Source organism: Prionailurus bengalensis, chromosome B2, assembly GCF_016509475.1.
Source record: "Prionailurus bengalensis isolate Pbe53 chromosome B2, Fcat_Pben_1.1_paternal_pri, whole genome shotgun sequence".
NCBI lineage: Eukaryota > Metazoa > Chordata > Mammalia > Carnivora > Felidae > Prionailurus > Prionailurus bengalensis.
Genome location: NC_057349.1, coordinates 8,660,500 through 8,673,947, shown reverse-complemented (window position 1 = coordinate 8,673,947; position 13,448 = coordinate 8,660,500). Strand labels below are relative to the sequence as shown.

General features: G+C 39.2%; 1 protein-coding gene across 3 annotated transcripts in view; it reads left to right on the top strand.

Moving 5' to 3' along the window:
• CDKAL1 (CDK5 regulatory subunit associated protein 1 like 1) overlaps nucleotides 1-13,448 on the top strand; it is a 659,261-nt gene that overhangs the window by 305,552 nt on the left and 340,261 nt on the right. For all 3 annotated transcript variants that reach the window (XM_043590714.1, XM_043590715.1, XM_043590713.1), the window contains one exon: nucleotides 1,249-1,352. In XM_043590714.1, the coding sequence (XP_043446649.1) occupies nucleotides 1,249-1,352 (104 nt within the window). The remainder of the gene's footprint in view (nucleotides 1-1,248; nucleotides 1,353-13,448) is intronic.

The window sequence follows — 13,448 nt, the reverse complement described above, 5'->3', positions numbered from 1 at the left end:
CAAAAATAAGAAAACAATAAAAAAAAAAAAGTGCCATGCAAAAATTACCAAAAATTAAGCATTACATATTTGGCCGCTGAGTACAGTGATTCATATATATTTATAGTCAAATATTAACAAAATTACACATTGGTCAGGTTCAATTATTAAAAGTTCAGTTTTCCTCATTTTGAAATTTTAAAGCATTTATGTGACGATGGTGTTTTAAACCATGCTACTCATTGTAACAGTTGAATCAATGAAGTTTCTTTTTTTTTTCGTTTGGTTTTGTTTGGTGGTGTTAAGCGTTTTTGGTGTAGGACTGTTTTATTATGTTGTAGCTATTTCTTTTATTTTTTTTTAAATTTTTTAAATGTTTTTATTTATTTTTGAGACAGAGACAGAGCATTAGCAGGGGAGGGGCAAAGAGAGAGGGAGACACAGAATCTGAAGCAGCCTCCAGGCTCCATCGATGCGGGTCTTGAACTCACAGACTGTGAGATCATGACCCGAGCTGAAGTCGGACGCTTAACTGACTGAGCCACCCAGGTGTCCTGCTGTTTCTTTTATAATAACAAAATTTATTTAAATTACATTAAAAAATTATGAGAGTAGAGCCAACATTTTAGTTTTTCAAAGATAATTCTCTATCATGTCTACAGAATATTGGGATTTTTTTTTTTTCAAAACTAATATGTTCTTCTCCTTGTTTACTTTCTCTAATATAATCTTAGGGAGTATTCATTGGACTTGTTTTAATATTCATTTTTTTCTGACTTCAGGAGTGAAAAATACTGTCTTAAAATTTCTAAGGCTATGGTGTATTTTTTTGTGAGAATGCTATGTTGCCTCTTTATTCTTATATCATTAGTTACATGAATATGCATTATCATTTATAAATAATACAGTATACATAAGCAATACTACATTTTTATTTTTATGATGGCCAAGCAATGTCAGTGGTTTAAAAAAATCTTGAATTTCTTTTCATTAATCATTGTAAGTATTTATAAACTTTGTTCCTCATGGATATGTTCATTTGAAGATAATACTATGTGATTTGTACAACCATTTTTGAGTAGTTGAAACTTAAAAGAATTGCAAATTGAAATTTCTTTGCCTGGTGGAAATAAGTATGAAGTATGCCATATAAAGTGGCACATGTCACTAAGCTACCATTTTGGTGTATGTTTTGGGTGTTTTTTTCCCATGCTAAGTATGTACTGACTTTAAAAATTGGAGCTTCATTTATTGCTATCATTTGAACAGGTGTCTCAATGCTTGTACCTACTGCAAAACTAAACATGCCAGAGGGAATTTGGCGAGTTATCCAATTGATGAACTAGTCGATAGAGCCAAACAGTCTTTTCAAGGTAAGAGTTTCTAGAATCATGTGCTCTTTGACCACTCTTCTGTCTCCGTATGATGTATCTTGAACTTTTTCACCCATTTTCACTTAATAGAAAAGACAAAAAAAAAAAAAATGATTGACCATCTGAAGTGTGTTAAGACTTTTGTGGACTGAGGTGAAATACTTTTCAAGATTTCTGCCTCTTTCTTTGGTAATTTTTGGACCATTTAGAAAATTGAGTAAGTGTTTCCAGGAGTGTTGGAAAAGGTAGATTCTACTATCAACTAATAAAGTTAGCCCTCTTTATCTGCAGGACTGTTGGACCAGTGCAGAATGGCACTGGTAGAGAGTCCTAATGAGAATAATTCCTTGTGTGGGTGGCCAGTTACTTCTGAATCATCAGTTGCTGGAAAATGTGATTGTTTAGGTATCTCTCAGCATATAATAAGACTTATCGTTAACATGAGTCACGGCTGTGTTGATACATAACTGCTTATTAAACCATAAACTCCCTCTTTTGTCTTTGTTTATAGTATGTGTGTATAACATTGGTGTTTCTTTACGCCCAGCGTGATAGAATCTATTGTCTCATAATCTTGTGGGTTAATAGTTATTGGCGATGTACTTTCCCTTTTAACACGTAAGTCAAATGCTGCTTTTAGTACACCCTCAAAGTCATAGTATGAGTTCTTTATTTAAATAGTACTTTAAATAAAGTGAGCGTTTTTTTATTTAATCTATGTAAAGCTTTTGTCAACGTGAATTTGGAATGCTCTTTGTAATAGAAAAGTACCCTTGACTGATTAACATCTAACAATTTTTTTTTCCTTCATTCACATTCCACTTGTATTGAACAAGAAATAAAAGGCAACACACCGGCTCTTACCAATATTCTGTTTCAGAGCCAGGTAATTATCTTATCTGAAGAAGAGTCTCAGTGATTGTCTTCTGTACAACACGACTATGTTAAGGCTTTTTCAGAAAGGGCATAAATTTGCACAGGAACTTAATCTACTTGAAAAACGATGCCTTTGCTGGTATTCTGAGTTGGTGTTTATTTTTCCCCACATCTGTCAGATAATGGGGATATTAAAACTCTATGGTGTGTCCACCAAACACTGCAAATTGGTAGGAGTATGATTTAGTTCTTTCAAAGGACTTTTCCAACATTATGCGTTTCTAACTGCAACTAAATATAACTGGAAAGAATCTTCTCATTTTACTCTGACAATTTATTTTACAAACGTGAAACTGTTCAGTCACCATCTAGAAGTGAATGTATTCCCTTGGCTCCCTTGTATCTATCCCCCACCTATAACCTATACTGACATTTTGACGTGATTGCTTCGTGACTCAGCATGGACACGTTTATGTATTACATTTGACTTGAGGTAAAAACCAGAAAGGAATAATCCTAGTTTTTATAAACTATAGAATTTTGCTAAAGATACCCAGCTCAGCTCTCTGACACATCTTTAGAAATGCCCCCTGAGCAATACAAGTACGGTTGTGTGACTGCTGCAGACTTTAGTCGTCACTGACCATTGTCACATCCAAGTGGGTTGGCCAGTTATGGTGAATGTTTCAAAGTATATGTCAGAGGTCAGCAGTGACTTAGTGTTTATTTATAGACCAAGTATTAGAAGAGATTTACTTAGTATTGCTTTCATCCACATGAGTATGTGTGTGTGTGTCTGCGTATGTGCCTTTTGGTTCCTGACCGTGGAATGTTGCCAGTGTAACCTTTTTCTATTGTCTTCTACCTGTATAGTAGAGTCGAAACGGAATGCCACTTTCTGGACTGGTGAACTCATTTGGTTGACGTACGGTACTCTTACTAGAATATTGAGATCATAACTTCCTAGGCAAGCCAGTGTGGTTAGGAAAACTTTGAGTCATTAGCTATTTGATGTGCTTTGCCATAGGAGAGTTGGAACTGGAAACAGTGTTCTGCTGCTTACCAGCCCCTATGGTCTGAGGAAGGTACTCGGCCCCTCCAAGCCACGGTTTTCTCATTACTGTGACACTTAGCGCTGCTGGTAGTTAGAATTCCATATAGCTTCTACGAAGTAATTGCCTGGGTTCTTTTTATGAAGCAGACATGTTACTTAAACTGAAGGAATTTAAAGTGAATCCAAGAAGTCTAATTTTGAGTGAGAATATTGGAACATCTGTAACAGACATTAATGGCTAGAGTCAAAGGACAGGTTTTCTTTTGCTGTTAAAATATGTTTTATGAAAAACGTCTCTATAAATAGAAACTACTTAGTGTGACAGTTACCTCTCGTTCCCTTAATTTGAGAAAAGCAGATTCATGCTGAGGATGGCCTTACAGTCTTTTTCCACTCCAGGAACTGTCCGTTGCTAACTTACATTTTAAACACACTGAGTTAGTTCATTATCTTTCTTTCTGCAGAAGACGTTGGGATTTTACTGATCTGACAGCATTTCTGTGTTTGAGCTTTAGAATTGTAAAGCATAATTATGAAGGTAAATATAATAGAAGAAAAACCTCTTATCTCTGGGACTCTTGCATATTTAGTTCTTTAGTAATCCAGGTGTTAGGAATATTTTTTGAGCTAGAACCCCTGAAATTCTTCACTACACCATTATTCAGTGGTCCTGTGGTTTCCCAAAGAGCTAAAATTATACTGACTATACATTTCGGCTGCCAAAAAACGAGAAAGAGAGCTCGTTGAATTTTGAATGGATAGCATTAAAATCAGAATTACTTATATTTTAAAATAGAAACTTTACCTTTTACCCCCCAAAAAAATACATATATATTATTTAGTTTATATTTAGTTGGTTTCCTAGCTTTGTGTGGCTTTTTTTTGTTTGTTTGTTTTTGTTTTGTTTTGTTTTTCTTTTTCTCTCATCCTGGTCCCCTTGATATTTTCACCTTCTCAACATGTTTATCATTTTTGTGGCCAGTTCTGAAAAGAAGATTTATCAGGTAACGGCAGCTTCTTAATCTCATTGTTCTAACAGACTTGGGACACCTTCCCCCTCACCTCCTCATCCGTGCTGAGATTTAGGTTTTAAAAATTCCTAGACATCACAGTCTGGGGGGACTGGGGTTTGACGTGGTTGCATTTTAGATATCTAGAAAAACATGTCAAGCTATGACCAGGACTTTGTTGGGGCCAGAATGAATTTACAAGCTAGTGTTTTCTAGGATATTCGTATTGATTTTTCTCTAGCAGGTAATCAATCAGTTTGAGTTGTGTAAGTGATGGCGCAAACCTTTTTAAGTGTGCCGGGTGAGTGGTGTGGAAACAACACCTTTCACTGCCGTCTCTGGAATCAAAATGTGGAGATGATGGATGAGCTATTTTTATAGCTATCGCGTGCTTTTCTAGATCTCATTTGTGTGTCGGTACTGTTTTTTTCTTCCTCATAAATTTAAAAAACCCTCGCAAGAAAGTGGCCTAAACCTGTTATGGAAAGGTAAATAAATTGAGATGAAATATTCAAAGCAGGGAGAAAATTTCTTGGTGCTCAGTGATTTTAATATTCCTGTTGAAATTTTTAAAAAATGAATTCTGTTTTATTTGAGACTTGCAGAGATACTGTCTGCTGTGTGTAGGATTAATTATAAAATGCAACTGGAAAACATTACTTCCTGACCTTTTGTATAGGAAAGGATATGAGCAATATTTGATTTTTGGAAGAATGAACTTAGATTGTTGAGTTACAGCGTATATCAAGCCACATTTATCTCATCACCTTTAGCAATGACTACTATATATTGATTTTGATCAGAGATCAAAAAAGAGATCAGTAATTGCATCCTGTTAATTTATGTGGCAGTTATGAGCGTCTCTTTTATTCCTTTATCTTTTCATTTGTGCCATGTTCAAAGAGACAAATTTCTTTCTTCCATAGGATTAATAATGTTAATTTGAATGTTATCCATTTGGAGGATTTTAGGCAGCTTACATTAAATGATGGAGCATGTAACGGACCCTGAAAATAAAAGCTGTATAAAATATGTTGTGTTTACAAAAAGGGAAAGTAAGTCTACTAACTGGTGAATCCTGGCTCTCCAGAAGAATAAGGAAATATGATTTATGTACTTTGACATGAGTGTGAAAAAGGAAGTATATAGTTTATAATGTAACATATACATGTTTGAGGCTGTAGACACTAAGAATTATGTTCCTTTCCTAAAAGACATTGAATAATGTAATAAAAATCCTTTAGCTGGTAATATATAGAAATGCCAGGTATAGCCTCTACATGGTGTTTTCTCCTGTTGCTTCTTTAAGAAAACCAAAGTATAATATTAAATGGTAACTTTACAAAGAAATTTTAACGAGACACCTACATGCCACGTACATAATACATGTAACTTGGTAAGGGGACCTGATGCCTAAACAGGTATTTGTCCGATATCTGATCTAAATAAGCGAGGTTAATCACTTTGATTTTGAAGAAAGCTAGTTAAGGCTGTCCATGGCAAAGCAGAGTGTAATTTACCTGGCCTCTGCCTCTTCAGATCTCTGAGTTTCTAAGTCAGCGGGGTTCAAACCTTTTTTTAGCAATAAAGGGAATCCTTTCTTCAAATGAAATTTGAAAAGTAAGAGCCAAGGTATCATGGTTGAAGCAGAGGTGAGGCCCTGTTTAATGAGCCCTAACCTCAGAGTCTTTCCTCAGAACATTTAGAATCCAGCTGAATAGTCTGGTGTACAGGTTTTCCCCGCTTTCCGAAAGTAGAGCATCCCTGTGAAATATTTTGAAAGCCCAAGGGGCGTAGAGCAAAGGAGCAGTTACCATTCATTCGTATGGAAAAAACTTTGAGTATTTCCCAGACCCCAAAGATAACCTCTCTTAGGTTTTTTTGATACCTTAGGACACATCTTGCCAGTAGGTCCACAAAATAAGCTAAATGAGCTAAAGCACAGAGGCTCGCAGACATGGTTCAGAGCTGTGGCCGCGTGGTGCTGAGATGCTGAGCGTGGTCCCCAGGGGAGGAGCTCCGAGGGGCCACCCTCGCTGCCCAGGCTGCGCTCTGCCTCCTCCTTCAGCGGCGTGCCGCGAAACATGCTGATGCTGTTTTCACTTTTCGCCTTTTTTCATAAAAACAAAAACCTCTTTGGATTCCTTTGAGTTAGCGGAAAACAGGTAGCAACATGAGTCTTTCATAAAAGCAAAGTGGCCTAAATGTAAACTTGAGAACAATGGGAGATGCCTGTGTTCCTCAATATGCCAATCCAGGTGTGGCAGATGTTTTCCTAAAAGGGCCGGGTGGTAAGTTCTTTAGGCTTTGTGAACCCTAAGGTCTCTGTTGCAACTTCTTTTCCGCCCTTGTAGCATGAAAGCAACCACAGACAATACATAAATGAATGGGTGTGGCTGTGTTCCATTAAAGCTGTATTTGTGATTGGCATTATGGATGAGAGGATTCATTGGTCAGCTTTGGGGAAAGCTAACTTAAAGAAATGAGAGAACAACTCTCTATGGCAGAACTTCCTGTTGTTTCCAATATGCTAATATTTGCCATAAATCCCTGTGAGAGGAGGATGTGGTCTTTAGGGCCAGAGGTTGCTCTCAGGTCAATCAGTGTTCTCCGTCTGGCTGCTCGTTTTAGTCACTCGGCAGTTATAAAACCAAAACCAAACTTCTGTCTGTGTCCCCTTGCTGGCAAGTGCACCACGCTTCCTGTGGACGGGTGGCCCTGCATTTTCTAAGGTACAGGTCCCTCTAATGTATACCTGGAGCTGAGAACTAGGATTGAGAACCATGAGTTTAGGCAATGTTTGCTGGAAACTGTAAAACAAACCGACCCTTTCCACCTCTGTTGAGAGGGATCTTGAAGAGGAAACCCTGGCCAGTTAGTAAGGAATGAGCTGAGTTTGGGAGGTTGGAAGGACGGCCCAAGCGTTGTGCATTTGCTGACATCCTGGAGTGGTGTCAGAATCCTAAGGTGCTTATTTAAGTTTAAAGGGTACATTGGGTTTTGTTATCCCCAGGGTATCACAAAAGGGTCAGCTGGCATTTACTGAGTATATACTGTGCTGTATTAGCGACTAAAAAGATGGAAAGAAAAAAAAAAAGGCAAGGTTCTTGTCTTGTAGGGGCTCCTCCTAGTTTATATTTAAAAAAATTTTTTTTAATGTTTATTTATTTTTGAGAGAGAGAGACAGAGTGTGAGCAGGGGAGGGACAGAGAGAGAGAGGGAAAGACACAGAATCTGAAGAGGCTCCAGGCTCTGAGCTGTCAGCACAGAGCCTGACACGGGGCTCCAACTCACAAGCTGTGAGATCATGACCTGAGCCGAAGTCGGGCGCTTAACCAACTGAACCACCCAGGCGCCCCATCGTGCTCCTCCTAGTTTAGAAGGACAGGGTGGCAGGTTGGGCTGATGAAAATTAAAGTACGCAGACCAGGGAGCAGGTCTTCAGATAACAAAAATCACCGAGCCTTTTAACATAAATAAGCACCTTTGGATTTTGAAAACTCCCATCGTCTGTCTGGGGCTGTGTCCACAGATCGACCACACTTGCGTTACCTGCCCGCCTTCCCTGACCCTGGGCCCCTTTCCCTGACCAACCAGCGTTTCTCCTCAGAATCCTTCTCAGCACAGGGCTCTTGTCAGCCACCGCCGTTGGAATACACTCAGTATCCAAAATCGAATGTACTTGCCATTCTGAATCTTGAGGTTCATGTGATGCTAGAGGTCCGTGAAGGGGAGAAAACGAGCAGTGACACCTGGACTGAAGTCACTGTTAGAACTATATAGCTGTTGTTTTTCCATTCATCCAACAAGTATTTACCAGCATTTGTCAGAGACAGTTCGTGTTTTAGCTGGTGGGCACATGGTTTAGAAAAATGGGCGTAACAATACATTATTATCATCAGCCTTTGATGACTTCTGCCAGGAGGCCCCTGGATAAGGTTTGCTGATAACTGAGCAAACAGCTTATTTTGCTGGGAAACAAGGATGCGCTTTGAGGCTGTTCAACAGAACGGCATTTGCTCATAACTCGCTGAATTTTCATACTTGAGGGTGCATCGTACAAAGTACGAAAGTACAAAGTAGAAAGTACATACAAAGTACGATCCTGTGCAAAGCACAGGAAACTGGGAGCTTCCAGGAATGCCTTTTTATATCCCTCCTCAGGAAATCTAGAGTGTAATCAGTCCCCCACTGTTATCGGTGAGTTTTATTTTATTGCTCCATTGTGTTCTGCGAAACAACTTGCAAATACACAAGTGTAGAAATGTATGTAAAATAACGAGACCCTGGGAAAACCTGAGAAAAAAGTCCAGTGTCGATGTGGAGTCGTAACATTGAAGGTAGGCCGTGGTCACATATGCAGTCGAGACTCTGAACTTCTTGAGATCTTATTGTCCATAAGGAAAAGAACGACAGCTTGGCCTTGGATTTGGAGATTTTCCCCTGGGAGTCTGTGTGGAGCCGACTGAGAGGTGTAGTACATCTCCACAGTGTCCCCTTAACACTCAGATTCGCATACTGGTTTCTTAAAGTTGCATATTTTTGACATTCCTTGTTAAAACGTAGAGCCGAGCCCTGGAAAGCCTAACACTCTGAAAGGCTTTCTGGGGAGGCTAAGACAATACATCCCCAGTAGCTGTGACTCTGTGGTGACTTGGTCCCCCTTGTGAGTCCCGAAGCTCGGGACTCCATGCACCACAAAGGAATCCCACAGGAGAGGCTAACTGCTTAGGGGTTTGTGTACGCTCGGTTGTCCTGCAAGATGGTGCATCGCAGTGCCGGAAGAAGATACGAAAATTGGTGTTGACTTGTATATTCTCACCCTTTGGCTTTGTCTTTTGCCTGCATTTCATATTGTACAGAATAGACCAGCAGTGCAAAAATGCATGAGTGTGGCTGATGATCTGCACCTGTGGTGGCACATTCCTAAATTTTCCGATTGGAGAAAGTGACTTTTCAAAATGTGGAGACCATGGATTTAGAGGAACACACGGCCCATCTCGCAGGTTAAACGTAGCTGTTCCAGCCAGACATTTGGTCTGAGTGGGGCAGCCGAGTTCTTTGCTCTCGGTCATGGTCCGTAGGGGCCCGTACCCCGTTTGGCTTGAGTGCACATCCTTCTGTTGTTGAGGTCAAATAGGCAGCTGATGAAGTCGATGTCGTTTGGAGGAAAACTAAAGCACCTGAAGAGGACTCTTGCCCTGCGCCTCTGCTCAGAGACAGACTCCTTCTCGTCGTTAACACCTTTCCCCTCTCCTTCCATCTGAGGTCGAGGCCGGAAGACTGAGCCCAGAGAGTGCGGGGTCGGGCGCGTGTGGCAGCGCATAGTGGTTTAGTAGGTGCTCAGTAAATGCAGAATGAATGTCTGATCCTTGAATTGACGACGCCTTATGAAATTCCGTATGTGACTTGGAACCAACAATGAAAATGTAGCCTGGAAAAACTAAATTTTACAGTGAGCAGGAGATGCTGCTTAGTTTCAGCAGCTCTTCAGGCACAGTTGAGTACTGTGTCCTTACAGCACAGGCTTAGTTTTGTAACACCAGCTATTTAGTGGGGGTGAATTTCCAGTATTTGCAACAGAGAAATAATTTACTTTTGGAAATTATTTCCTGATAGTTAACGGGTACCTACCATTTCACTGAGTATTTCCACTTAGGCGCACATTTTCGTTATAAATAACTATATATTTGCATTGAGGGTTTATTATTATTATTATTATCATTATTATTATTATTCTTTTACTAAACAGAATTCTGCAAAAGATGTTTGGTGACGGGGGACAAAAGTTAACCAAAGGTTTGCTTTCCCCGTTTGAACTGAGGCTGATCTGTCTCTGGGATCGTTTTGGTGAACTTTAAAGGCTGCAAGTTAGTTTTGGAAGGTTGTTTAATGGAATTTTAATAGCCTTGGAAAGATGTGAAAAGTGATACTGCTACCTGGTGGTTTGTAAACCTGACCTTTGTGAGATGTTTTCTGGGCAAAAGTACTACTTTGTGATGCCAGTAGCTTTTATTGATTCTCCGGAGTCTGCAGTTTTCTGACACTGGCTGTCAATTCATTCCAGCTGAAAAATTATTAAATTTCTTCTCTGGCTTGTGTGGATATTAAATTGCAGTAAACATACTTGCACAACGTCAGGTATGGCAAGCATAATTTTCTGCATGAAAAAAAAATATTTGTTAGTGGGACCTTGGCTGTTCTACAGAGGTTATAAATTTCTGAACTTCTTTTTTATTTGTTGCTCTCAGTAATATTTATTTCTCTTGGGGAGTTCCAGCACATCTCTTGGTATTTGTAATGTAAGAAAGAAAAGTTTGATTTAGATCGCCGTCTTTAAAAAATAAGCCCCTTAGTTCATCTTTTCTGGTTCTGTCAACAAAAGAAGGATGAGAACCTGGGGGGAATGGGGCTTAACCCGTGAAAATATAATTGGGGAAGAATGGGCACGATCTGGTGGAAGAATGAATTGAGTGAATAAGGGAAAGGTGAATGAATAAGATGACCATACACTCTACATAGAGCTTTCTGATTTGTTCAGTTCTAGTTAGGAGGGTGAATGCTGGCATGATAGTAATCATGTATAGAAGCGGATCTCCAGCTTTACTGTCTCTGCGGATAACCCTGGACCTCTGGGGTATACATTTAAATTCAGACAGGTGGCCAGATTCCCAATTCAGTAGGTCTGCCCTTGGCCTAGGGATTTGCATTTTCAAATGAATCGTTCAAGATGACTCAGACGCATGTGGTAAGGACCACTTCTAGAAACTTCTATCTAGAAAACTTTCTTGATTAAATAACTATACCAAGTCATTGAATCAAAATACTCAATGGAAGTGGAGAAGAAACCTACATTTATGTGAGGAGATAAATAAAAATCTGCTCTGTTTTTCCCCACGTAATAGATGCCGGGTGTGGAGCCGTTCCATTCTTCCCATGCCTGGCCTTTCATCAGATTATTGTGTGGAGCTTAAAAATGCAGATTCCTAGGTGCCACTTCAAAAGATTCAGATTCTGTGAGCTAGGCTAAAGCTGGGGAATCTTTATTTTAAGTTTCATGGGTTTGGGATTCACCACCTAGATTTTGTTTGTGGTCTAGTTCTGTTTGATGTATAAGTTTGTGTTGATTTTTCATTCTTCAAATATTGCTTTTTGGTGTAGTTTGAGTTGAGCCTTTCAAAGCAGAGTATCACACTGTCATAATTAGAAGAACAAAAGGGCATTTAACTTTCATTTTAGAAAACAAATATATGTGTATCTACTGTGTATCAACATGACTGAAGTAATTAGCTAATTTGTTTTTACAGGTACACAAAGAGTATGTGCATTTGTGTAGTTTGTAAATTATCTTTATTTCCTTGAGATAAGATGTGCCTTTCTTTTTCTTTATCTGAGAAGAATAAATTTAAGAAATGCTAAATCTATATGGTAGTTGCAATTTCTCTAGTTTGGAAAGCGCTTAATTCTTATATACTTGCATGATGGAGTATTACACAGATGTGAGTGTTAATGTTTACAAAGTTGACAGTAACCTGGAAAGTGTTGTTTCATAATCATGTTAAAAAAACATGCTGTAGATGTCCTTTACAATCACAACTATTTTTAATAAGCAAGCAAAAATAATTGAGTACAGAAAAAGGAGAAATTAAACCAAGATGTTACTTTCATTGGAGAGACAAAGAATGTATTAAAATTTTTTCTGCTCTTAATATTTTCTGTAAGTACATACCCCTTTAGACTACAAAAACAAAACCTAGACCTCAACTTCATTTTTAAGGAATTGCATATTTTAAATTATCAGAGTTTTTCAGTGTAGAAAATTAAATCACACGTATTTGAAATAGAGTCACTTTTTATTTCCTGCCTAAGATACGGGAAACAGAAATGTGACTGTTTGGAACAGTTGTTAAACTGAAACTTATTTGTACCTAACTTTGGAATTGGTGGGTTCTGTTTGACCATAGAACAGCCTGATATCCTGAAGATTTACTTTCCACAAATAATAAACTATGTGTAATGAAGACTTCTTCAGGAGAAATCTGAAAGCTGTGTGGCTTAACCTATTCTGTTTCCTGCCCAGCTCTGTGGTTGAAACTGCAATTCTCTGAACCAATCAAAGAACAGGCTAGGGAGGAAACCTCTGCAGTGGTCTTTCACCCTTCACTTTCAGATGAGCACAAGGAGGACAGGGGACCTCCTAAAGCTCCCGCTCACTCCTGTAGTTCTCTTAACCACTGTACTCGGCTTCTTCTGTTCCGTGGAACAGCATTAAGAACATCTTCTTTGAAAGACAATTCAGAGAATATGGGGGGAGAAAAGACACGTGAGTAGGAGAAGTTTAGGGAAAGGAAGGTTGCCGGCCAGAAGACTAAGTGGTAGCTTCTTCAAAGAGGAGAGACTTGGGTGCGCGGAGGGTAGTTTGCATTTGGGAGGAAATCCGATTGAATTTGGGATCAAAGCCCAGAAGGCCCATGTGATCTGGCTGCATTCTCCACTCCACACTCCTCTTATCCTGCTGTCTCTCTAATGTGCTGTCACCCAACTCTCCTTCCTTAGTTCCGTAACACAGCGCTCACTCTTCCTCTTTGAAAGGGTTTACCTGTGATCTTGCCCGGCTGTCTCTTTCATGTTAAAGTATCAGCTTCAGTGTGACCTCTTCACGGGGTCCTTCTTTGACAGCCCTGTTTAAGGGGATCTCTTACTTCTTCATCTCCGTCATATCGCACGTTTCCTCCAAAGCACTTAACTTTTGCACTTCATACCCAATTGTTTATACATTTCTTTACTTATAGTTTGTTCTGAGAAAGTAGTGAGGTTGCCTGTTCTATTCATCCCTGGACTCAGAGTTTGGCATAACGTATGACCTATCGTAGGCACATAGTAAATACTTGTTGAATGGATGCATGAATAAAAATTATACATTAATAGAATTCTATTTAGAACTATTTAAAAACATTTTTCTTAGTGAGGCATGCTATTTCTTCCTTTAAAGTTTTTTTAATTTATTTTTGAGAGAGAGAGAGAGAGAGAGCGTGAGCATGTGAGTGGAGGAGGGCCAGAGAGAGAGAGAGAGAGAGAGAGAGAGAGAGAGGGGGAGAGAGAGAATCCCAAGCAGACTCTGCACTGTCAGCTTGTAGCCTGATGCCTAGCTCAAAC